The sequence below is a fragment of the Cheilinus undulatus genome, linkage group 11, assembly GCF_018320785.1.
Source record: "Cheilinus undulatus linkage group 11, ASM1832078v1, whole genome shotgun sequence".
NCBI classification, from domain to species: Eukaryota; Metazoa; Chordata; class Actinopteri; order Labriformes; family Labridae; genus Cheilinus; species Cheilinus undulatus.
The window spans coordinates 20,345,148-20,372,666 of record NC_054875.1 but is presented as its reverse complement, the minus strand read 5'-3'; the positions used below and the strand labels follow the sequence as shown (position 1 = coordinate 20,372,666).

Sequence of the window (27,519 nt, the reverse complement as noted above, 5' to 3'; positions counted from 1 at the left end):
GGATTTCACTTTACAGGGTCTTTGATGTGTTTGCAACACCAATTCTATAAAAGTTATGGCACTGTGAAAAAAAAAAGTAAAACTGAGACACTGAGCTGCACCGTGATACACAATCCTATTCAGAAATCCCAAATACAAGTGTATCAAAAAAAGGAGAATATCATGTAAAAAGTTCAATTTTTTCCAATCATTTACTTCAGAAAGTTAAACTTCCATATATTCTAGATTGATTATTCGCATACAAAGTGAAATATTACAAGACTTTTTTATTTGAATCTTGATGATTGCAGCTTACAGCTTATGAAAAAATCCACTATCTCAGAATATTACAATTTCATGGGAAAAGTCCAATTTGTAAAGGTTTCATGAGCTTTTAATCTATCATTCTGGTTCAGTACACACAACTGCAATCATGGAGAAGACTGCTGACTTAACAAATGTCCAGAAAAAGATCAGTCAGCCTTCACAAGGAGGTGAAAGGGCAGGCTGTTCTCAGAGTGCAAGAAGTAGTTTTGTTTCTTGAATTAAATCACAGGAAATAAAGAGATTTTTCATGATATTCACACTTTTTGAGATGCACCAGTATATACAGTCATGGACAAAAGTATTTGCACCCCCGTAATTTTTCCAGAAATTACACCATTTCTCCCAGAAATTCTTGCAATTGCAAATGTTCTTGGTATACACGTTTATTTCCTTTATGTGCATTGGAACAACACAAAAAAGCAGAAGAAAAAAGCCAAAATTGACATAATTTTACACAAAACTCAAAAATGGGCTGGACAAAATTACTGGCACCCTTTTAAAACTGTGGGTAAAACATTTTATTTCAAGCATGAGATGTTCATTTAACCTCACCTGTAGCAGTAACAGGTGCTGGCAATCTAGAAATCCCACCTGAAGCCAGTTAGAATGTATAAACATTGACTCAGCCTTTGTGTTGTGTGCCTGTGTGTGTCGAGAATTGTCTGAGGACTTAAGAGGCAAAATTGTGGAAAAGATATGAACAATCTCAAGGTTACAAGACCATCTCCAGAGATCTTGCAATTCCCTTGTCCACTGTGCGTAATATCATCAAGAAGTTTATAACCCATGGAACTGTGGCTAATCTCCCTGGACGTGGACAGAAGAGAAAAATTGACAAAAGAATGCAACACAGCATAGTTGGAATGGTGGATAAACATCCTCAGTCAATTTCCACACAAATTCAGGCTGTCCTGCAGACTCAGGGTGCAAAAGTGTCAGCTCGGACCATACGTTGTCATATGAAGCTTAGCGTAAGTTCAGTCAGGAAGACCATATTCTCCATGCGGGTTTAGTAGTTCATGGCTGCACTATTTCATGCACTCCCTCCTTCTGCTCTCAGTCACATCATAATCAGCTGTTCACATCACCTGGTCACACCTATCCAATAGCACTGCTCTACTTCCTCATTGTTAGCCTATCAAACCATTGCTGCCCCTTTTATGTGTTGCTTTCTCCTCCATCAGTTCATTCATGGCATGGTTCCGTGCGGCCCTCCACCTCCCCATCACCGCCAAGTCTACAAGTCCATCAACATTCATATGGACTAAGATGACTTCTTCAGCCATCACCACAGGGGGATAGATCTTTCCACTGCTCAGGGCAGAGACCCTTTGATCACACTATGTCCTTGTGGAGTTCAAGCACCAAAGAGACTCTGACAATAATTCAATATCAATCTATGTTAATAAATATTATTCATTATCTCACATGTAAAATAAAAAATGTTATCCCTAAATCAGTCACTGGTTTCTCCTGATTGAACTGAATGAGATGAAGCGCTATAGCAGGAGACCCAGGAGAATCAAACTGCTGACAAAGAGACATAAAAAAGCCAGACTGGAGTTTGTAAAAATGTACCTGAGTAAGCCTCAGTCCTTCTTGGAGTACATTTTGTGGACGGATGAGACTAAGGTAGAGCTACTGTTTACAGAAAACGGTACCTACAGTCAAACATGGTGGAGGTTCAAAGATGTTTTGGGGTTGTTTTGGTGCCTCTGGCACTGGGTGCCTTGTAGGGCAATGTAGGGTCTAGTGTCAGAAAGCTGGATTTGCATCAGAGGTCAAGGGTGTTCCAGCAGGACAATGACCCAAAACATACCTCAAAAAGCACGAAGAAATGGTTGAAGACAAAGCTCTGGAGAGTTCTGAAGTGGCCAGCAATGAGTCTGGATCTAAATCCCATTGAACACCTAAGGAGAGATCTCAAAATTGCTGTTGCAAGAAGGCAGCCTTTAAATCTGAGAGACCTGGAGCAGTTTGCAAAAGAAGAGTGGTCCAAAATTCCAGTTAAGAGGTGTAAAAAGCTTGTTGATGGTTATAGGAAGCAATTGGTTTCAGTTATTTTTTCCTAAGGGTGTGCAACCAAATATTAAGTTGAGGGTGCCAACAATTTTGTCTGGCCCATTTTTTTAATTTTGGGTAAAATTATGTCAATTTTGTCTTTTTTCTTCTGTTTTTTTTTGTGTTGTTCCAATGCACATAAAGGAAATAAACGTGTATACCAAAAACATTTGTAATTGCAAAAATTTCTGGGAGAAACGGTGTATTCACTGGAAAAATTCCAGGGGTGCCAATACTTTCATCCATGACTCTAAAAGGCTCTGTCAGGATGGATGAACTCAGTGTTTTCTTTTCCTTTTCAAGAAAAGGCAGAGCCACGAAATCATCTTCACTGCCTTTTTCATCTACAATCTGCAAATTCTAACAATGAATGATAAATGCTTCGGACAAGGTGTGCAGGTTTGTGTGTGTGACATTTTTACAGCTCTAAAAAAAAAAAACATACAACTATGATGTAATGGATGTGGTGTGCACAGGCCTTCTGGAATTATTCACAGCCTTAACCAGGAAGACCACTTTTAACAACTTTTCTCCCTAATTATTGTTATTTCATGAAATGAAAATAACAGATTACTGTAAGCTAATACACCCTATAGAGAGCAGTTCTCTATTGAATAGAGTCCTCTGTTCAAAACAACAAAAAAATGCAGCAGAGCTGAGCAGCTCATCTTTTCTCATCATTTTTGGTACCAACTTAGCAGTGGAATTTACAAACTGTGTGTTTGAAATTGCACACTTTTTAGTTGTCAAAACATTATAAGAAATAAAAGTACATTTTTAGGGTTTCACCTCGCTGACGTTCATCTGACCTGATGTATGCTAATGTTTTGAAAATTAACCATTTCACACTGGGTTCAAGAATCCAAGACTTGGTGCATGACTTTAATTAATTTTAATTCATGAGATTTAACTTATACTTTGATAAATCTGCACTGTTTAATCTCACCTGTTCCTGGTCTACATCATCGTCTCCCGTGATTATAATCCTCTTCTCGATCCTGGTCTCTGAGTAACCTCCTTTCACTGTCTGCAACACAAAAAAGTTTTCTTTAAATAGACTTCAGAAGCAGGGCTCACATTTAACTCCATTCACACAGAGGAGCTGAGCCGCACATCTGCATGAAAACCCACTTTATCGTGATTATAACTTTAAGTGTAAGTTCTTAGTTCCTCTCAGGCTGCTCTACCTTTGTGACTTGAGTGGTTGCCGAGGTAACGTTTTCAGTGATGAGGACTGGCGACCCTGACGCCTCTCTTCCAAAGCTGCTCATGTGCACCTGAGGAAGAGGAAAAGCTGGTGTAAAAAGCAAGTACTAACAACACTCATATGCAAATTTAAAATATGAGACAGACTGAAATTCCTCTTCTGATATCTAAGAACATCAACTCATGCACATATTCATGGATTCTTTGGTCTTGGTTCTGTAAGTAGGTTTAATCCACAGAGAGCAGGAGGAGTGAGCTGCAGGTTGAGTTAAAATTGGAGAGGCCCTTTTCTTTGTACTCACAGGGGAAACACTTTTTCTCGTAGAGTAGGAGACTTCACTTAGACCAGTGAGACCATGATCCTGAAACGCATACACATTATGTGACCTGCAAGCACTTGAAGTTTAAGCAGTTTATCATGTTCTATAATAATTTCTAATACCTGATCTGTAAATTCCACAATGGTCGTGGTGACTTCTGATCCATTGGGCTGAGTCTCCGTCCGGACGTCAGTCTTCCTCACTGTTGGCGTGGGCATGACATCACTGGCCTCCCTGCTCAGTGGTGCGGAGGCAGAGACACGGCCGACATCTCTGTGTGACTGATCTCTGTCTATCGATGAAGACACTGGGACTGACCTCTTTGGTTTTTTGGGTACAACAGGCTACAGTGACAGAAAATGGTTTTAATTTAAACAGATATGATGGATAAATCATTTAATAAAGCTTCCGACTACAAATAAGGAACCTGAAATAAGGATGCTTTATTTATTGGGACAATGAACCATAAATAGTTACTTTGGTTGACTTCCTTCATCGCCTTCCCTTACTCTCTGTGATACAGTAGAACTAGAATGATTTTCTTGGCCAATCAGTGGAGATCAGTCAACAAAACAGAGAGTGACATCACACCAGCCAACCGATCAGCAGTGGCTCACAGCTTCTCAAATTTCCTGTTTCCTCAGAGCCCCAAAGAATGTATTTCATCTCATTTGATTTCAATCAAATGGCCCTAAAATCATAACTTACCATGATAAGTTGATTAAACCCATATGGTATAAAGGTGAATAGTAGTGCTAAATGTCATTACAGGTTTTATTTGCATTGGATTTCTATTAATTACTGAAATTGTAGCATGTATAATTGAGGTACTATATTTGGACATAAGCCTGTTTAGGGGTGTAAAATGTTGTCTTAATCAAGGCATACGGCCAACTTATTAGTAGAGAATATAGCAACATCAGTTTTTATTTTTACTGTGAGCCTTATTTCTGCTTAAAAATATGAAGGCATTTAATATTCAGGATGTTTTAACATTTCTGGTGAAATTATTAAGAAAAATAAGTGGTATAGATTGTGAAATATATGTGAAACAGTTTTAGCATACTTATAGTGTTATAGCATTTTTTATTTTTAAAAATGCAGGTACCACCATTACTTAAACAGTGTTCTGAGGCTAGTCAGGTCTTGCCTCTATAAGAGGCCAGAATCTAAAGGCAACCTCACCATGTCCTAACCCTAACCCAAGTACTGGGATCCACAAATATTATTCTGGGGCAGTGATCAATCATCTACTGGCCGAAGGCGACATCAGGCAAAGTTTCTCATTGGGCCCCACAGAATATGATTAAATACCAAATAAGTGGGGAGGAGTAAAGATGTGGTTTCTAGGGTATGTTTTGTCTTTCAATGATTACAGCTAAAAAATCAACCCCAAAAAACAGTTAATGTAGAAACAGTTTTATCAGGAATGACTTAACATTCAATCTGTTTTTTCATAAATCCTCCTGTCAGCCATGGTTAGTTAATATAATGCATGATAAAACATTATCAGTCCAAATCCAAATAAAATCTGCAGTTTCCTGTGTTAACTTTCCACTTCAAGCTAAAACATCTCAATCTCTCCCTTGAGGCTGGCTGCAGTATAGGCAGTAGGGACTGATCTCATTGTTAATGCCTAAAAATTACAATCAGTTTTAAGGAAAAAACAAATGCTGATAAAATGATCATTAATAAGACACACAGATTGATAGTTATAAGAAATTAATAGACTAAATTTGTTTTTTACTTTAGCTTATTGGTTTGGCACAGTCTCTGCAAAGACTGAATCTGGCCCCTGTCCAACTCCAGCTGACGACCCCTGTTCTAGGGCTTAAATTTAGAATTTTCAAGTATTTAAATGAGTTCCCTATAACTGATTAAGATACAGATGGACAGCAGCTTTTGAGCTCATCCATTTAGAAAGATGTTTAACATCAGAAGTAAATACAAAAAAGGACAACAGGAGAAAGATGGAATTGACCTTCGCATTTTCTTCAGCATTACTGCTGAATAGAGGAATCAAATATAATCGCATTCCTTGTCACATCCAGCCATTTTCTGGTCTTTGCCTGCTCCTTTATCATATTCCATAGTAAAAAGGAAAAACGTACTATAAATGCAGAGCTTTATATAGTACAGCCTTTAGACTGTGGAGAAATTATAAACCTTGACATAAAAAACATCAGCTGACACTGAAAATCTCAGTATGAAGACTGTGACTCACTTGGTGTGATAACATCACAAGTGCTCCTTTTTTTTATTGGAATACAGCTGATATGTTTTGACTGCTCCATTTCTGTAAGTTTCATTCACATTCACACTGGCCAGCTATTGCACAAAAACTAGAAGCTTGTGAGAAAAACCTGCATTAACCTATGAACAGCCTGTGTGGGCGACCTGTCCTCACACTCAGATGATAACTTGGATGGTAATATCACAGTGGGATTTTCTTGTGTTGTTTCTGCAAAACATTTGCATGTGTTATTTTCTTTTATGTATATCCCATGTGCTTCTAGTTATAAAAAAGTGTAGCTGCAGATAAAAAAAACACTTGCACAAGCATATTTTAGATGCCTAAAAATAGCATGCCTTGTAACCTGCTTGAAATATGCAAACTAAAGAAGCTTGCAAGTCTTTTATACAAACTTAAAATGGAAAATTCTGTCCCACATTACCTGCCCATCAGGTCGTTTCACCTCTGGCCGCACTTCTTCAGCCTGGATGAGTTTGGCTGGGGGGCTGCTGCTGGCTCCCCTAGACAGAGGGGCTGACACTAGTGGAGGAGGTGGCTCAGAAGCTCCCTGCTGTTGCTGCTGAAGCAGGTCAATACCGAAGCACAGACCCCCATCAGGTGAGAGATCTCTGTCTCCCAGCTCGGTCATACCCCTTGAGAACTCCTCCATGCCCGTGTGCAGGTCTGTGAGAACGGTGAAATCCACTTCTGCTTCAAGGCTGGAAGTGGAGCTGACTGTGATGCTGGAACATTTGCGCTCGATGCCCAGATGGGTCTCTTTCAGGTACAGGATCTCATGGTCCTGGTCGTCCTCTGAGACGGAGCCAAGGCGTCTCTCCCATGGTTCCCTCTGTGAAAGAATGCAGAGTATTAAATATAAATTTCTACACCATATCATATTTAGTTTAATCAAGGAATGTAAGCAACAAAGAAAAACAAATGTAGTTTGAATTCTTCTATTACTGTAGATGAGAAAAATTAAGGCTCATTTTAGAGAATACTATTAAAAATAAAAGCTTTAACATTATTAGAATTATTCCTTTACAGAAGATCCTGGACAACATCTCTATTTCCAGGGTCTAATTATCAGGACCTGCTGTGGTTGCTCAGTTAACTGATAACTGTTTGTTGTTATGAGGAGACTCATCTTGCTTCTCATTACCCAGCACCCACCCTGCTCCCTGCATCACAGCACCTGTTCGAATAGCCTTGAGTCAAGTACTGTTATCAGCAGTGGTTTAGTGGGGCCTGGAGAAGTGGGTACACTCTTACATTCTCCCCGACATTCTTATAAGCAGCCCATCCAGCAAAGTCAGACCATTATGCATATTTAGCTCAACTTAACATGTGCTTTTAGTGTTTGGATATTATAACCTAACTCCTCTGCTTACAGGAGTAAGGATTATTGTGAAATTCACAAACAAAAGAGCAGATTTTAGGATCACCAGTGGACCACCTGCTATAGCCTGAGTCAACTATATGAATTTTGAGTAAACTATGCTTTAACTTATAGCAGAGCTGGGGTAACACATAACAAAGCAGTGCACTAGTGTACTCAGATTATTTTTTTGCTGCCTTTGCCATTGTAGGAGAGGGGATTTAGAAGTGGGTGCACTCTAATGGAGACTGAAAAGTAAGTGGGCATAATCCATTTTTAATAAAGTGCGGTCTTTATTCAATGGTGCAGTGATAACCATCTCATTATAAATGCTAAGAAAACTGAGGAGATGGTGCTAGACCCTTGGTCAGATGGAGAGCATACCCTGCTGTTAATCCATGATGAAGAATCAACCAGGTCAGCTCCAACAGGTATCGGAGCGCTTGCTTTAACCTGTTCAGCTGGGCAATCCATGCTGATGATTTGTTTTCCTGTTAATCAAGCCAGACTGTTTGGTTTAGACCAGAATGTCATGATTTTGTTTTATCAGGCTGTTTCAGAGATCATCATTAGGTAAAAGATGTCAGTGCGGTATGTAATCTTTCCATTCGATTAATCTCAGCTTGCTCGTCTGGTGGAGAGTAGGGAGGACTGAAAACTTGTATTTATGAGCAGCCTGCACCAGGTAACCAGAGTACTGTCTGATCTTTCTCACATCCTCCATTCTGAATATGAACTTTTACAATTTGGTACAACAACACAGAGTACCCAAATAGCTGAACCAGTTTAAAAAGTTAAAATTCTGAATAATGTTTCCTTAGGCTGAAAAGACTGTGTAATAACATCATGGTGTCCTCTTCTCTAGCCTTTACCTTTTAATATTTGATCTTACTGTATTTGATCTTTTCTCATCATGATTTATCTTTGTTATAATTTTACTTTTTTCTGTGCATTTTGTGCAATATGAGCATTGTGGTGTAATGTGGTACAAACTGATGCATTTCTATAATCACATTACATTTTTCTGTAATGCAGTAGTGTAGTGCAGTACTGCTGCTAGCGTAGTGATCCCGTTACTGTTAGTGTAAAATGCTAACTGGTGCTACTGTAAATCCTCCTACTACCTGTAAAACGGGACCACAGAGAAAACAAATCATGCATCCCTTTTAATTCTTGCTCATTTGACACTTATTGATTCAGGTGACTGACACATCAGCTGGAATCCATGGAGGACTCCGAGGCAGAAGAAACGTCAGAGCGGTTCAAATAAGGATATCTTCAGATGCGTGGAGAGATTTGTTGAACAAAAGGGCAGGAATGTGACAGTGACAAACTGTGCCATGGTCAGAAACAACTGTCCACTGCTGTACACCCCACTTCAGATCTTTACACCTGAACAGGCAACATGTTAACACATAGCTTGAAGCCAGAGACCCCCAGAGCCGAGTGTGGCATAACTAACTGCATACAACTGGCACCTACCAAGCAGCTCGAAGCTTTATTTTCAAGGTAAGATGTCCAGGTAAGATTGTAGTGGCCAGGTCAAAACAGTCATGACAGTCTTCTTTTGTTTGTTTGTTTTGTGGCTAGAGCAGTGATTCCCAAGCTGTGGGCTGCAGCTCCCTGGTGGGCCATGTACGTATTGCAAGTGGGCCACCAAATCATTTCCATAATAGAATGATTTTTGCGGGGGAGGGGTAATGTAATTCTATGAAAATAAAAATATACAGAATAGTGTTTTAAATGTTAAAACTCAGTTACGTTTTAAAGGATATTAAAAATGTTCAAATATTCTTTTAATTATTTTGTTTTTTTTTCCTTCAAGATGTGACAAGCAAATGAGAGATAGGAACTTTTGTTGTTAGAGGTTATTGTGTGGACAGCTCCTTGAAAACTGTAATACTGAAGATGTTGTAACATGTTACAGATGCTGTGTTAGCGACTGTGGAGCTTCAAACATGTTTCTCCTGTATTCAGTTCAGTCCTTTATGTTCAATCTTCAATAAAAAAAGTGCTCTGAGAACGCATTATATGGCCTCCATATTTATGGGGTCGGAGGTGGGCCGCAAACATTTTTGAGACTTAAAAGTGGGCCCGAAGTTGGAAAAGGTTGGAAACCACTGGGCTAGAGAAACCTGCCTGGTCCCATAAAAATGCAATTTTCACACTTACACTCTGAAATCACAAAACTTAGAGATTTGCAAAGCCAATGTTGACAATTTAGTCTTTAATTGCAGTTGATGTAATTAATGCAGAATTCAGCTGGAGCAAAGCCTATAAATCAAAAGTTAAATGTGATGATAACTGATTAAAAAATGATAAAACTGATTTTCCAACAATTTTTTTAAAGAGGTAGTGAACACTTACACATTTTTGTGCAGCTGTACACGTAAGTATCTGACTGAGCTACGATAAAACACATCAATGCTGGTGTTATTTCTGTGTCATATGGTCTTAAGTGGTGGTAAACTTGATCAAGTCAGTTCTGTATTTGTTAGACACTTTCCCCATTTTTCTATGAACAGATACACACAAATGAGAACATCTTGAAGACAAATGTGTTGGATAACTAAGATTGCATACTGATTTCAAACAAATGGGAATTTGGCAGAGAGGAGAGATGACTCACTGAGGCTTCGTTGAGAGGCTCCTCATGAATAGCAGGCGTGGGAGGTGTCTCCTATAGAATAACAAAACATTAATATTAGTACAAAACTAACATAATCTTCCAATTCACAGAATTAGATATAGATAGATTTAGAGATAGAATTAGCAGAACCACAAATCAGGATACATTTTTATATTCCAGCTGTGTATTTCAATTAGAAAATCAGAGAGTTTTATGTCATTGAATTGCTGTGACACTGCTTATGAAAGCATTTAGTGAAACCAATATTCTTTACTTACAGCTTTAAAACTAATTGCTTTTGTACTGGGTGGAGCTAGCTGCTTAATTATATCTGAAATGTAAACACTAAACGTATTAAGTGTTTACAATTTCAGGGCTCCAACTCCAGGGCTTATGTTTAACTCGCTGGATAAATACACATGAGAATTCCCAGATACTGTAAAGCTTAAGGCTAGTGTCAGAAGCATGCACATACAGTAGTGTGTATCTCAGAGGCTGACATAATTAAAAATGATTGCAAGTGCAATGGTGATGCCATGCACTGGGAGGTTTGATTTTCAGAATCCCTTGCAGGAAAGAGGCATTCATATTTGTTGAAGCAGCATATGAATGCCTGAGCCCTGAAGAGGTTTGGCAGCTCTGCAGCCTGTGATTAGATCTCATCGCCTTTTTCATTTTCTATTGCTGCTACAGAGGTGCCAAGGCGGAACATTTGGCCCAAATGCCCTTCTCAGACATTTAGAAAAAAGACAGAAATTATGTGAAGAAGAGGTTTCAAAGGAAAATGGTGGAAAAGGTCTTGCGCTCCTTGCAACAGCAGCCACCTTAATCCTGTGAGGATGTTGGAAGGAGAGACCAGGTGTTAACGTGACAAGTTAAGGTGGGATAAAAAGGGGGACGCCTGAAGCTTAAAAGCATTAGGAACTTTGCTTAAAGGCCCGCAGCGTTCTGAGATGGCCAAGCAGATGTCAAGCGCTGTGAAGAGGGGGAACAACGGAAAGCAAAAAGATCTCTGGGCCAATGATGCGATGCGGAGGAAGAAGGTGAACTTTTGCTTTCTCATACATGAGTTCTGAAGAATGTGTGTGATTTTTTTGTTTTTAGATGGTAAAAACAAGATTTGTACGACATCGCCTGAAGCTCATGCAATGTTTGAATTTCCGATGATGGACAAACAGGTTAGGAGGGGCTGATGTTTTACCGCTTGCTTCCTCTTGTTGGCTGTTTCTTGGCCGGACGTCCGGTAGTGGATGTGGCTGCTGTCCATGTTGCTCTGTCTGTCTCTGCTCCACTGCGTTTTCAGAGGAAGACTTCGAGGGGGAGCTGTTGGGAGTCTGGAGCCTGAGGGAAGATTTTCTTTAAAGTCTGAATTGTTTTGAAAATGATCTGTCCACTGACTAGGTCCTGCTGCACACATGCTGTCTCTGAGCTCCTGCTGTCCCATCAACTCCTTCTTTATGTGATGGTATTGCTGAGTTTGCTGAGGATGTGACACCGCAACTACGCTCCGGGATTTGGTGGCCCCTGTGTTTTCTTTGACAACATCTGTGGCAGATTGCAGTACAGTATAATCATCCACTCTCCTTCCTGCCTCATAGGAGCTGCTTTTTGAATCTGTCATCTGTACGTCCCCAGTTGCACCAAAGACACCCCTGTCAGACCAGCTCTGAGTCTGAGGGTGTGCAACACCTTTGTTGTCTTTGTTCAAAGACTTCTTTGATCTCTGTGGCTTTAGAGGAATGATTTTGGTGACTTCTGATTGCGAGTTTTCCGTTTTGTTGGTATCTTTTGCTCCGGTTGGACTGGGGTCTTTCATTTTCAAAGTTTCACAATGCCTCATGTCACTCTCACTTCTCCCCCCTTTGGCCTTAAGGAGAGAATCACCAAACATGGGAGTCTCAAAGTTCTTTGGTCTTTCCCGATGGATGTTCTTCTCAAACTGACTCTGCCTTACATCTCTGTAAATTGCTGCACTCCTCTCTTTGTCAGACGGTGATCCATATCCGTTTTCCTGAATGACATCTCTTGCTACTACAGAATGGGGATGATGATGATGCCCGTTAGTTTCGGCATCTTTTAGTGCTGTTGTTGTAAAGTGTGTCCTTGGCATCACAGAGACTGTGTCCTTACTGACAGGGGATGTCTTTTTTTCCTTGTTACAGTAAATATCCAGCGATCCATCATATGCATCACCGGTCGCCTATGTTGACATAGAGTAGACAGTTGCATTAGCCTAACTAGATACACTACACCCCTAAAGTTGTTATTCATACTCCTCTTTTAACCGTACATGTTTATGTAAGGAAAACAGCAAATAGCATTTGATTGACAAACTCTGAAATATTTCAAGATGTTCTGATTTCAATTTGGGCTTAGAGAAATCAAACATTTTGAAGAGAGGACAGGATAAAAAAGGGCTGAATGATGCAGAATTCATACAAAATCGTCCAAATACATTGGAAACTAAATGTAATACATTGGATTTTTTAAACTTGGAATAAGATCTGGTTCTTACCGGTTTGCGCTCAGGGGTTCCTCCTGGAGGAGTATTGGAGGAGAGGCGTTTCTCCCTCTGAGCCATCTTGCTGTTAGGCTGCCTCAGAGCTCTCTTCAGCTCATTGATGCTGGCCTGGTGCTTTTGCAGAACATCTTCAGGCTTATCCAGGAACTGCTGCTTAGACAGGAGAGGTCACATTAGGGACACAGTATGATTGCGAATCCTAGAGCTGAATCTAAAGCACATTCCATACTACTGACAGTCATGAATACACTGGAACTAGATCAGGATTGAAACTAAAGTTTGACCTGGAGATTTATCAAACAGGATAACAGGGTGTGTTCTGTATTTTTAAGGCTTAATTTATGATGCAATATTAGTATTACTAAGATCACTTACAGTCTATTTAAATTTATTTCAGAGTAATGACATCCTCAAAAAAGAGTGATGTAAAAGGTTTGTTACTCTCAGCTCTGTGTTCACACTGACAGGATGGTGCTTCCTTAAATTTGTTTGTCATATCTCACACCATGTGCTTCACTCAGCAACCCCGGTGTTAAAATCTCAGTGCTAAACATTACAGAGTTGATATTAAACCCCAAAGTGTAATTCTAAGTCCACTCTTAGTTAAATGGCCTTCAGTTTTGGAGTTAGTTGGCTCTATAGAGAGTCAACTGCACTAAGCTCAGCCCCCTACCTTTCAAATATAAGGGATGGAGTTTTTCTATCATGCCCTTGTTCAAAGTGTTTAGATGTTTTTAGATGTATTTATATGTGTTTCTATGTGTTTCAGATGCTATCTGTTGTACAGTAATCACTACTGGGACTCCATTAATTACATAGATAGGGTAGCTATGTTAGCTATGTTAACTTTGGCTAAAGCTAATGAAGCTACAGAGTGCAACAGTTCATATAACTGCTTCTATACATCATTTTATCCCGGGTAAGAGCTCTGACCTTTTCCTCTGTTTTATATATTCAATATTTCTTATTCTTTAATGTTTGCTATGTGGTTATTTCATGAACAATACTGCCACATTTTGTTTATTTTGTTTTGTTTTTGAAATATGTAGTACCAGCAAAGTACAGCCCTTGTTTTCTTTTATATACAGGCTCTCAGATAAGCAGTCTGTGAGTGTGGTCATCAGAAATGTAGGGTCTGCTGCCAGACCCTCTCAAGTCTGCCATCAGCAGGTCTCTATATTTTGAAAACTCAGAGCAAATTATGAAACACATGCAAGTCTAAAATCAACAGAGCTGCAGTACTAAATGCATGAGGAATATAGAGAAACATTTAGAATGTGAATGCACAAATTGAGGTTATATCTTCAGTTCTGGGATTTTAAGTATAATAATTAATCATTTTAACATCGGTTTAGGACTAATGATTAAGATGCAGCTGCGATGGTACATGGAGCAGTGTGGTTACAATTAAAAAGTAGACATTTCTTGTTAAAATTTTAAAAGATATTTCAAAATTATATGTTTTAAATTAAAAATATCTATAATAACACTAGGAAACCATGTTTATCGGTCTGGCCAAAGGATAAGGGGAAATGTTCAAAGAGTAGATTTGTTTTGCTCTAAAATCTGCCAATAAGATTTTAACTGTGTTGCAAGGATATTTTTTAGATGTTGTGTCTGTCTTTTTTTTTGATAGGGTAACATATGTCCCTATGGCTACCTAAGACATAAAGAAATAATATATCACATACTATGTCATTTAAAAGTTACACATAGAACATAAAATCATAATCATCAATGTAAGATTATTCATCTTAAACATTATAACTGATCACATTTTTACATGTTGATTAATTGATACAAAGATAACAGAAAGACCTTTAATGAGACATGCAAAATACTGCATTTCAGACAGAAGTGCATCAAATGAGTTTTCTTAAAAACAGTCACTGTTTTAATGTATTGCCCATAACTGTTTTTGCTTACTGCTTTATATCAGGAAGTAAAAGGCAAGAAATTACAGCACACCTGATGAGCATCACACACATCACATGCCAAGAAGAGAGGACAAGCAGTACCTCCTGTTTGGGCCGTGGGATGGCCACATCCTTGTCCGACAGATGAAGGAGCCCGAGGTGGGCCAAGTGACATGAAGTGAAGGGTTATTTAGAGCAAAGCAAGAGGTTGAGGATTAGGGCAGGGAGGGGTGGAGCGGAGGCGTGCAGAGACAAAGAGGTAAAGAGCTGCAGGTGAGTCCAGAAGGCAAGCGGCCACACAGACAGACAGACAGAAACACTGCGGCTTTAAAGCCTTCAAAGACTGTTAAGCCATTTAATGTTCTGCCAAGAAGACAGGGACAATCCATCTCTGAGTCAGCCAATTGATAATTAATGCAGTCTAGTATTGACTGAAGATAAGTGCTTGGAGAGGGCGATTATTCCCATTCTTCTTCATCCAAACATTTGGTGAGAGCACATTACAAAACCACAAATGAACAGACGCCTCCGTAACTAATGCTGTGTCAATATTTCCTTCAGTACTTAATCACACTAACACACATACCTGCACAGGGATAATACAAGACTACACACACTGCTACAGCCTTCACCATGTAAATAAACAAAGACAGAATTAGTAAATCTGCACAACAAACAACACAGCATTATGAAGCTGTTTCTAAAGATAAAAACAAAATGAAATATTAATTAAATATAACAGTGAGAGTTTACACATCTCAGCTTTGGAGCTTTAGTGCCAGGAGATTTGTCAACATGGGAACCATTCATTCACTAAATCATTCACAGTACTTTAGGGCCTTCTGTTTATTCTGCTAATAACTATCAATCCTGTTAATATCACATAGGGACTCTGTTGTACATTCATGCTTATGTGCTGACTGTAAAATAGGGATGTAACAACACCTTTAAACCATAATTTTATAACAATAGTCAATACTTTCAAAAACATAAGTTTGAAGTTATTTATAAATAAATGTCCCTCTTTAGGCATTCTCTTTTAATTAGCTAGGTATGCTTAATATTTCCTTTTATTCAATGAAAAATAACAAAGAAAACAAGAAAACTAGCATTAGCAGCATTATAAGACTGGAATTTTGACTTTAACAGAACAAGAAACACGGAGGATGACTGAAATCCTCGGCTGACTGTCCTGGTATGTGTTATAGTTGCAAAAAAAAAAAAAAAAAAAAAAAAGGCAAAGAATGAGGGTGAAATCCTGTTCTCATATTTGTGAGCCATAAAATTACTCAACATCTGGCTGGTGATGCTGCCCAGTCCGCTTATTTTCATTGGTTGTTAAGGGTATTCTTTTGGAGGCTGTCCAAGTGAGAATCATAAATTTCAAACATATTTGATATTTGCATTCTAGGCCAGGGAGACGCCAGCATGGTATGGGGAGCAGTAAATTAATAGTATTAACACTACGCCCTTGAGGATTAATTGTCATCCAATATAGGTATTCATATGAATTTTCTGTTTGTTTTAACTTGTTTAAATAAGAGCCATCTTTTGTTGTCTGTCCCAATCATTAAAACCAAGGGCATATCCCTTAATATCATCCAGTTCTAATAGAACTGCCCCTGTGATTACATCTGAGCGAGTAACTCCACATGCAGCCATTGCTCACTTTATGACAACTCTTTGAATGCTGTTCTTTGCTCTTTATTTTATCAAGAAGTGTGATCCACTTCTGCTAAAACTGATGCTAAACTACAGCTACATCTGAAATAAGAGCTACAGCGGTAGCAGCCATTGTATACATCAGCTCCCAGTACAACTAAACACCAACTGTAGCAACTGTAGCTCGTTCTCCTCTAATGATGCTGATTGGTCCAAACTGTTTTTCTGCCTGGCACAAACGTTGTAAATCGAAGCTTTGTACAGATGAAATGGTTATAAATGATAACCATGAAAAAAATTCCAAATGGTTATCATTCCATTCATATTTTATTATAGTCATAAGTATATGTGATAAGTGTGCTTTAAAATCGGTAAATATATCCAGACAGCAGGCTATGTAGGGTTGTTGACTGGGGTGTATGGAAAAACGTAGACAGGTGACCTGAGAAGTAAAACATGTCAGGGGGATGGGCTGTCCCAATCGCTGTGACTGTCAGAGTTCAGAGCAGAGACACAGACAGACAAGCAGAACTAAGAGCGTTCTGGCCGAAGGCCAAGGAATTTATAAGCTCAAAACACATCAGCAATATGAATCCAATTAAACCAAAATGCAGTAGCCTACCTATGACCGTCGGCTTGACCAAAGAAAACGTCAATCAAACCCAGGCTGTTGGAGTAGTATGAACTCCCTGGCTTTAGCAGCTCCTCTTCTGCTCAGACAGTCCAGTAAATAAGCCGCTGATGGTTATATTATGATGTGTTCAAGGACAGTAAGAAAATACGATTAATATGATGTAGCCTTAATAAAATGTCATGATGCGTTCAAATAACACTTTTAGAAAACAGAAATTCAGTTTTTTAACTTTAACTTTCTATCTGATACTTCTGTTAAAAACAGATTGTCATTGTCTTTTCACTAAACAACAGAAGAGTATTATTAGTGGGATCAATTAGGACTCAGATTGATTAGATGCTTTGGACTGAAAATATGACTTACATATCTGTTTTGTTGTTAACTTTGGTACTTTTCTGTCCTATCAAAGGTAAAAAATAATGGAAAGTGGGTCATTTAAAGCATGTGGTATCAAAAAAGTATCAAAGTAAACATTTTGACAACATTATCAACATAGTACCTTTTCAATACACATTAGATACGTTTTTACAGTGATAATACTGATAACCATGATATTTCAGGTCATGATTGTGATATGGAATTTTAATAGGCCTATTGTTGCATCTTTACAGCTTTGCGAGGTGGTTTTGTCTGATGGAGTGGAGTCTGGCAAATCCATCTGCTCTGCTAGATTAGTATGAGAGCCCACACACTTCATGTCTGCCCTGCATAAGTCACTGCTACTGCTGGGTGACCCTAGTCAAAAAAGTCTGGCTACACCGCTGCTTCAAAGAGCATTTCATGCAGTCTCGTTGTCTCTTGCTCTTGTTTCGGCAAACGGTCTCAAATCCACTTTCTCTTTTTATGAGCTGGTGCGCAGCGTGGCACTATTTCATGCCTTGCATCATGCTGGATGTGCTATTTGTGTATCTCATCAATCCCTTGCAATATTTGCACACTGATTTGGCCTTGTCTGGGATCCGTTCACACCCTGTCTATACTTCCATTTTGAAACAGGCAGAGCTAAAAGAATGTTATTATTATTTATATCTTTATCAATTTAAATTGTACATATATGCAAGACCATCCATAAGAGGAGAAAGAAGGTAAATGGAGGGGGCTATGGAGCTTAACATTGACAGTCCATTTTAAATATAGGCAATGATAAACATAAAAAGTCATCATTATTTATTAAAGTATAAGCAAAACAATCTCTTCTGAAAACAAATTTTTTTGTGATAGTTTTGTTGAATTTTGGCCTACTGAACCTAACTGTAAGGTCAGTAATGTCGGCCTATGTGTAGCCATGTTAGGACCTGCAACTAACTTTTTCTCAGAGGTTCAGCCAGGTCAAGAAGGTTTAGGTTAGCCAGAGGGCTAATACTAATTTGCGAAACTAATCCAACGTGCATGCCTTGATAGAACTAAACAATATCTTTGGAGGGCCCATTTCCTGCTTCTTTCAGGGGCCGTGGCAGGTCTGCATTTATGTATCTTTTTTAAATTGATTGCATGGTATCGTTACATCCCTACTTCAAAGTAAAACACTGAGAGAGTGTTTTCCACTACAGTTGAACTGCTCGGATCACTCTTAAGCACCTAATGAAAATCTAATATCAATTTCTACCAAATCTATTTAGAGTGGCTAAAGCAAAAAAAAGCACCTAAAGAGCCTGACTAAATGAAAATAAAACATTTGGTGTCTATTCATCTGAAGATCCTTTCATGCAGTTTCCATGAATCAGACTCAGTGGAAACTAGGAAATCATGGCATGAAAACAGAAACATTCCCTTCAGAGACAAACAATCAAAAAAGAAACAAACAGACAGCATCAGAGCATGACCAACAACAACCTTAACCACACAGACAGACACTGAGGGCCAAGGCCAAAATACCTCTGGCTTTGATTCTATGGGCGAGCCTGCCTCCTCAGCCTGCAGGAGAGAACGGCGGGTGACAGAGAGGTCAGAGAGGGAGAGGGCAGAGGTCAGCACAGCGTGTTAACAACATACAGCAGCAGGGACAAGAGAAGAACTGTTAGAGGCAATGTGCTGGGTCAAAGCAATAACATAAGCAGCTCAGTTGTCTAGATTGTCAGATGCTGTGAAGGAATTTTAACAGTGCAAAGCCTCAGAAGTTAAGGAAGGAGCAGAAATTAGGAAATTAGGCCAAATAGAGATTTAATAAGAATGGTGATTACAGTTGTAAATGAAAAGGATGTGAAAGGAGGATGAGGCGTGTTAGGCTGAAGTTTATGGGGGATTTTGCCAACTGGGTGGCAGCAGCAGCTGGGTGTTTGTTCAAAATAGTTGACTCAACAGCTTTTGTAAAGTACATTTAAAACAATTCACCACCTTGGACAGTTTGACCTTTTACTGATTTTATAAATAAATCCTTGTCAATATTATTTAGCTTTTTGACAGAAAAAACTCTTTCATGTCAAAGTGAAAACTGGTTTCTACAAAGTAATGTCAGTTAAATAAAAAATATGTCATGTAAAATAAGTGACTGCATAAATATGCAACCCTTCAAGTCAGTAATTAGTAGATGCACCTTTGGCCACAATCACAGCACTGAGTCTATGTGGATAGGTCTCAATCAGGCTTCCACTTTGACTGGGCAACTCCAGAACATCTACCTTTTTGTCTTTAAACCAGTTCTGTGTAGCTTTCTCTGTTTGCTTCGGGTCATTGTCTTGCTAGAATCTTCTCCCAAGCCATATTTTTTTTACAGACTGAATAAGATTGTCCTCCAGGATATTCCTTTATTTTGTCACATTCATTTTACCCTCTACAAGCCTTCCAGAGCTGGCTGCACAAAAGCATCCCTGCAACATGACGCTGCCACCACCATGCTTCACAGTGAGGATGGCGTGTTTGTGCTGATGTACAATTTTTGGTGTCCGCCAAACATAGTGTCTTGTCTGATGGCCAAAAGGCACCATTTTGGTCTCACTGGACAAAAGGACTTTCTTTCATTTGACAATGGAGTCTCCACCATGCCTTTTGGCGAACTCTAGTCAAGATTTAATATGGGTTTTCTTCAGCAGGGGTTTTCTCTTTGCCACTCTTTCATAAAGCTTTGACTGATGAAGAACCTGGGAAATAGTTGTTGTATGCAGAGTCTCTCCCATCTCAGCTGCTGAAGCTTGTAACTCCTCAGAGTAGTCATAGGTGTCTTGATGGCCTCTTTCACTAGTCTCCTCCTTGCACCATCATTCAGTTTGTGAGGACGACCTAATCTAGGCAGATTTACACATGTGCCATATTCCTTCTATTGCTTAATGATGGATTTTACTGAACTCTATATGTTCAGTGCCTTGGATTTTTTTTGTATCCATCTCCTGACTAATACTTTCCAATAACCTTTTCTGGGAGTTGCTTGGAGTGTTCTTTTGTCTATGTGATGTAATGGTAGCCAGGAATACCGATTAACCAGGGACCGGACCTTCCAGACATAGATGTCTTTATACCACAATCACTTGAGACACACTGCAATCAGGTGATCCCCATTTCACTAATAGTGAGACTACAAGCACCAAATGACTGGACCTCTGTTGGATTACTGTATGTTAGTCACTTAAAAGGGGTGAATATTTATGCAGTCACTTATTTTATATTCAGTATTTTTCATTCAATTGACTTTACTTTGTAGAAATTTGGTTTCACTTTGACATGAAAGAGTTCTTTTTGCAAAAAATGCCAAATTATATTGACCATGCTTGATTTCTCAAATTAATAAAAGGGAAAAAAATCCAAGGGATGAATATTTTTCATAGGTACTGTATTTTGTTTGTTTATTTTTGTTTATTTGTTAAAAGGATCCCCATTAGGTGCTACAGGGTAGCAACTAGTCTTCCTGGGGTCCGTCAAAATCAACATTACATATATGTCAAAATCAACATTACAGAAGCTATTCAAAATGAATCCGACATTTAGTTCTCATGCAGCCATGGTCTCCCACAGTCAAAACCCACAACCCACTCGGGAGCTAATATCGACACTTGCAGCGACATTACCTACTACAGTAGATTCAATACAAGGAAAACAGAGAAAACGGTGAAGTACATATGATCTTTTCCTATGTAAGAATGGTAATACTTTCCATTCAACAGTTAGTTAATGACATTTGTTTATGACATAAAAAAAACTATAGAAATAGACAGGCAACAATCAGTGGAGAATCACCTATTTTTAGAGTTCATGTTCATTTTATACAAATATATTTCCTAAGTTCATTTTTAAAGTGCATTTTGGTGTTAGATCTTTTCAAAGTGCATGGTAATTTGTTCCGCAGAGTAGAAGCCCTGTACATAACGGTTTTCTGCATAGCACAGGTTCTTGAAATGGGAACAACAACATGACGGTGTGTGACCTGCCTTGTGGTAAAGCTGTGTAAGCTATTGATGTATGAGATCCTGCTATAAAGGCTTTTTGGCTTTGTTGTAGTGATTATGCAATGAAAAAAGACTAAGAGATTCATGGATAGTCTATCCTCAACTTTTAGCCAGGACAGAGCTTCATGCATACTATCGGTGCTCGTCCTAAAAGAACAGTGAAGTGCTAAATGAGCAGCTTTATTTTGTTGTGCAGTTGGAGTTTGTGCAGGTCTTTCCTAAATGCACACGACCAGATGACAGAACAAAAATCAAGATTAGACAACACTAATGACTGAATAACTTGTCTGACTGTAGTATCTGTCATAAAATATGCACACCTTCGAATGCTGGACAGAGCTCTTCCCATTTTAGTTAAAATACTGCTAATATGATGGGACCAATTTAGCTGTTCATCTGTGGTTACACCAAGAAGCTTAATTTCATTCACTTGCTCCAAATCAACACCTTTTATGTTCAGAGACTGTATGTGTTATTGTACAACCCTATTTCTTAAACATTAGGGCAGAGTGGAAAATAAAAGTAAAAACTAAATGTAACAAGGGGCAGAACAATGCAGCCCTTGGTTTGATTAAAAATAGCACAGACAACATGCCAAATGTTGAAGCTGGGAAAAATATAGGCACATTCTGACTCTTACGTGAACATGATTCAAAAGAAAGGAGGCAGTGGCAAAAAAGACTAGAAAATGTTTGAAATGCACTCTTACAATTCATAAGATTACCTGAACATATGTTAGTAACATGACTGTGTACTAAGAAACGCGTCCAAGAGAAGCCAAGTCCATGTGAAGTAAGGTTTCACCCATGATTCCCACGCCTTTTAGGAGAGATTTAACAGAGGAAGAGGATATCTAGACCTGCAGAGCATGTGTTCACAAAACAGACAGCTGGTGCAGATTGTCCAGCAGTTCCACAGTTTTAGATAGCAATCCTATATGGATACAATGTTGAATTGATAACAGTTACCTTAAAATTGGCATCATAACTGCAGCTCAGTTGTCAAATATCTTAGTTTTAAGCCTCTTTTTGCTCCAAACAAACACTATCTCTCACTGGCACTGCAGCTGTGAGTGACAGCTGGCCTTCAGATAGCAGCTGTTGTGAACATCTACTGGCATATTCAAGTCTAGACCATGAATATAAGAAAACCTTAAGATACTTTTTCAGGTGTGTCTTTTACCGTATTAAGAGCCAATAACATTTCTCATTTTTTGATTCTTTGATTTGTTGTCTTCGTGATGTTTTTTAATTAAATATAGATTTTCAATGTTTTGCAAATCATCAAATTCTATTTGTATTTAAACCTAACATAACTTCCCACCTTGTATTTTAATGGTAATGTTCAGTTTACGTGCACTTTGTGAGGTTTACATGAATACACGACATGAAGTAGAACCAAGTGTTCTAAAATACCTTCATCTCCATAGTCCTGGTTGGTGTTTGGATGTGGGCCCCACGAGGAGGCTTCTGAATTGGTTCTGGTTCCTGATATTCATTCATCTCCAGCTCCTGGTCTGTGTACTGGTCCTGCTCTTGATCCTGATAGTGGTACTGGTCATGATCCAAGTCCAGGCTGCCTTCTTGGTCCAGGTCTTCTCTGGACATGAACTGTGTGCGTTCACTGGAGCTCCTCTGGGAGAGCTGGTCCATGCTATCACCCAGAGCTGAGGCTGGGGAAGCAAAGACATGACACAGGGCAGACGGTTTGGTCAGTATAACAGGATTGGTGCTTCTTTGAGTATTTCCTGTATGAAAAAAAATAAAAGTTCAATTTTGCTGTGTTTAATTCAAAAAGAGAACCTTCCATGTGTTATAGATTTGTCTCCAACAAAGTTTTCAATTTTTTTGTAAATCTTGATGATTACAGTTCTCAAAAATAAAAAATCCACCATTTCAAAATATTAGAATATTATGCAAAAGTTCAATATGCAAAGGTTTCCTGAGTCTTTATTCTATCACTCTGGTTTTGTACACACAACCACAATCATGGGGAAGACTGCTGACTTGGCAGTTGTTAAGAAGACAATCACTGACACCCTTGATAAAGAGGGTAAGCCACAGAGGGTCATTGTTGAAAGGGCAGGCTGTTCTCTGAGGCTGTATCAAAACATATTCATGTAAAGTTGGCTGGAAGGGAAAAGTGTGGTAAGACAAAGTGCACAAGTAACAGCTCAGCCCTCAGAGGGTTGTCAAACAAAGCAGGTTCAAGAACTAAGGGGAGCTCCACAAAGACTGAACTGAGGCTGGAGTCAGTGGATCAAGGGTCACCACACACAGATGGGTCCAGGAAATGGGCTACAAGTGTTGCTTACTTAGTGTCAAGCCATTCCTGAACTGGAGACGTCATAAACTTCTCACCTGGGCTAGGGAGAGGAAAAAAAAAAAGAAAAAGAGAAAAAGGACTGGGCCATTGCTCAGTGGTCCAAAGTAGGGCTGGGCGATATATCGAGTATACTCGATGTTTCGTGGCTTTTTCCATGCAAATGTATAAAATGACTATATCGCGAACATCTAGTATAAATTATGGTGAAGTTTTGAGCCGTCAGCGTGCATTTCTCGCTGGAGTTTCGCTTCTCCATTGTCCCTGAACACATCTCTCCCATCCAGAAAACTAATCCGCACGTGCGTTTTGTATCAGCGGAGAGAGAAGCAAGGGAGAGGGAAGGTAAACAGAGCGGCGTGGTGAGTTAGCAGTGAGTTAGCTGCGTTTTGAGATGGACAACGAGAAACAGCGCTGGATCTGCAGCATTGAGCAGGCATTCAACTTTGAAAAGGAAGAGGTCGAACTCACGCGGTATTCGTTAAAATACGCCACAAGATGACTCTGAGATAACGGCAGCAGTAACCCAACACGCCGCTAAGACGTGAGCCTCGTGTTGTTGAAAAGCCAGGATTTAAAAATCTCATAAAGATTTGCCTGGGTGCAAACATTTTGCTGAAAACTCCCTGCCAGAGTCATACATGTCAGAGAGAAGACGGCCCAGCAGCGGACAAATGTGATCCACTTCTCCACAACTACAAAGCCTTATCTCAGCGTAACAGTTCAAAACACAAACAACAAGGAGTTAAAGTGTTTCCGCCTCAGACAAGCTTTTTTCCCCTCATGATCACACAGGAGAGTTTCTTGAATAAGGTCTAAAGACGCTCTCATGTTATGAACTTGTCAGAAACTAGTCCAGCGTTCATCAGCACAGATAACGGACTAATATAATCACAGCTGTGAGCCTGAATGGTGGACTAGACTGCAGGGTTTTGGCCTTTGGCTGCATGCAGGATTGGTGAGTTTTGTGTAGGTTTGCTTCACCCTTAATGAGGAAAATAATCATTTTATAATCAGCAATAGTGAACATAAGACAGAAAACATTTCAGGACTTTCCATACACTGTAAAATACTCAGTATTTCATGATTTATGTATTTTTGATTTATTAGTAAAAGACTGAATGAAATTCTTTTTAAAATAAAACTGCTAAATTTGACTTTATATTGATTTTTACCCTTTATGCAAACAAATCTATTAAAAATCCAACAGAACAGTCTATTTTTATCACCAAACTAGTGTCATTTGGGGCCAAATTAAATACAGCTGCTGAGAGGCCATTTTAAAAAATTGTGTATACATATATCATGTATCAGGATACAGTGAAAAAAATATTGGGATATCAATTTTAACCATATCACCCAGCTCTAGTCCAAAGTCCTTTTCTTTAAGATGAGAGTCATTTTGTCATTTCATTTGTTAATAAAGGCCCCAGAGTCTGGAGGAAGATCTGAGAGGCACGGAATCCATGGTGCTTGAAGTCCAGTGTTTTCAATTTTCACAGTCAGTGATGGTTTAGGATGCCATGTCATCTGCTGCAATTGGTTCACTGGGCTTTATTAAGTCCAGAGTCAATGCTTTCAGTCATCTACCAGGAGATTTTATAAAACGTTACTCCTCAATCTGCTGATAAGCTCTATGGAGATACTGATTTCCTTTTTCAGCAGGACTTGGCAGGACAGTGTTGCCAAAACTACCAGAAACTTTTTTGCTGGACATGGTGTTAGTGTGCTTGACTGACCAGCTCACTGGTCTGTCCTGAACCCCTTAGAGAATCTAGAGAAATGTCAAGATGAGGGTGAGAGACACCAGACTCAACAATACAGACAAGCTGAAGGCTGCTATCAGAGCAACCTGGGTGTCATTAAACCCCAGCAGTGTCACGGAATGACTGTCTCCAGTCGCATGTTGCACAGATGCAGTAATTCATGCAAAAATACTGAGTGATAAATGAATATCATTTTCCAGAAGGTTGACATTTCTGTGAGATTCTAATATTTTGAGACAGTGGATTTTATATTTTTTAAGCCGTAGGCCATAATCATCAAAGTTATAACAAAAAAGTCTCAAAATATTTCACTGTATATCAGATCAATCTAGAATAAATGAAGCTTTTCATCCTAATATATTTTTTGTGATGCACTAGTACATATAGTAGACCATTTTGGAATGAGGAGTTACATTTTTGAAGCCAAGGGTTAGTGTTTGGGCTGGTACAGCCAAGATTTTTTCAAGCTCAAGTCCTTAAGAGGTGACTAGGGTTGTAATTATAGCAGAATTTTAAACTTTGTTATCATACTTGTAAAAAAGCTGATTAAATTCAAACCCCCCAATTTAAATTTATACCATGACAACCAGAAAAGAAGGTTAAGGAGCCCGGTGCTAAGTCATTCTCTGATTTTTGCAAAAAGCAAACTATTGCACAACATCTCAATTGCAAAAATAAATTGGCAATATTTCTGTGGTGAAATGTTGACAATTTTTTGTGCAATTCACAAATGTGCAGAAGTTTGGCTGTAATTTTGAAAGATCTATTCTCTTTTATGCACCTGTTTGTAAAAGTTTTCTGTTCTTCTCATACCATGTTCATTGAACAACATAGTTTTTACCCTTTTTGAGTGTAAATGGAAGTATGGTTTAAGAGAACATCATGCTGTATTCAATAAAACTTAAGTCTAGAAACAGCCTACAGAGACATTAAGAAAATGTTAGCTGTGGTAATAAATAACATAATGACAGGGTTATTTCCTTAATCATTTCCATTCTTCCAAGCTTCTTTCTCAATCCAGTGGTGGTGGTTTAAGGCACTTTCACATTAGAATCACCAATAAAGTATGATTAACCCATTACACTTGAATAAGCTATGCTGCAGATCTATTTTCAGAATTTTAGATGGATGAATGCTTTTATGCATTTTCTTAATTCCCCCATCAGTCCATTTTTCAAACCTTCCAAGTCAGCCAAGTTATTCCCCAGGAACCTAATCCAACATAATAGAAGTGACCCTAGGTGTAAACAAAGGAACAGTCTGGGCTTCTTACCTCCATCAATACTTCTGGGCAGCATGTACCTCTTGCTAACAGACCGTTCAAACTGTGGAGCAGGCCTGTCAATCAAAGCGCTGGCCTGTCTAGTCTGGGCTTGTGTCCGCCCGCTGTAGCGGAACTTGGAGCCAATCACCAGGAAGCCCTTGGGAGGCGGCTCTGGGGAGACCAACCTGCAGGAAGGTTCAGACTGTTAACCCACAGCAAAAACTCAGACTGCATTTTGTGAAATCATTTCACTGATACTGCAATTTAGAAGAAGAGGAAAATCTTTATTCCATTAGACCCTAAGGTACTAAAATTTTAATGTGATTTTGTTTAAAACAACTTGACTCCTGACGACTCAGCTCTGCCTGATGTGTCCTATAGGAGGCGTAATTTTGTGACAAATTTAAGTGAAAGAAAAGCTTTAATTTTGCAGTATAACATTTTAATAATTTTGAGCACTGCCAGCAGGACACAGGTTTGCTTAAAGAGTATTAAGTACTGAAAGTATTCAGACCCAAGAAAAAAAAACAAGACATGAGGTCAAAAGAACTGCCTGCAGAGCTCAGAGACAGGATTGTTGCAAGGCACAGATCTGTGGAAGGCTACTGCTGCATTGAAGGTTCCAAAACACACAGTGGCATCCATAATTCAAAAATGGAAGAGGTTTGACACAAAAGACTCGTCCAAGAGCTGGTCACCCGGCCAAACTGAGCAATTGGGGGAGAAGGACCTAGCTAAGAGAGGCGACCAAGATCTCGATGGTCACTCTGACTGAGCTCCAGAGATCCTGTGTGGAGATGAAACCAAACATCACAGATCTGAGCTTTATGGCAGAGTAGCTAGAGAGAAGCCGCTCCTCAGTGCAAAATGCCCACTTGGAGTTTGTTTCAAACTGAGAATAAAAAATGTCTTTGAATGTCACTGT

At 39.1% G+C, this 27,519-nt stretch overlaps 1 protein-coding gene across 5 annotated transcripts in view; it reads right to left on the bottom strand.

Annotated features, from left to right (window-relative positions):
• si:dkey-178k16.1 (band 4.1-like protein 1) overlaps positions 1-27,519 on the bottom strand; it is an 89,903-nt gene that overhangs the window by 3,728 nt on the left and 58,656 nt on the right. For 2 of the 5 annotated variants that reach the window (XM_041799515.1, XM_041799521.1), the window contains 11 exons: positions 26,604-26,779; positions 22,658-22,914; positions 18,742-18,780; positions 14,673-14,702; positions 12,649-12,804; positions 10,134-10,184; positions 6,569-6,976; positions 4,016-4,237; positions 3,876-3,935; positions 3,555-3,644; positions 3,314-3,394 (listed from right to left, as the gene is read on the bottom strand). In XM_041799515.1, the coding sequence (XP_041655449.1) occupies positions 3,314-3,394; positions 3,555-3,644; positions 3,876-3,935; positions 4,016-4,237; positions 6,569-6,976; positions 10,134-10,184; positions 12,649-12,804; positions 14,673-14,702; positions 18,742-18,780; positions 22,658-22,914; positions 26,604-26,779 (1,570 nt within the window). Of the gene's footprint in view, positions 1-3,313; positions 3,395-3,554; positions 3,645-3,875; positions 3,936-4,015; positions 4,238-6,568; positions 6,977-10,133; positions 10,185-12,648; positions 12,808-14,672; positions 14,703-18,741; positions 18,781-22,657; positions 22,915-26,603; positions 26,780-27,519 lie in introns of all 5 variants that reach the window. The other 3 variants (XM_041799516.1, XM_041799517.1, XM_041799520.1) reach the window with 3 other exon arrangements.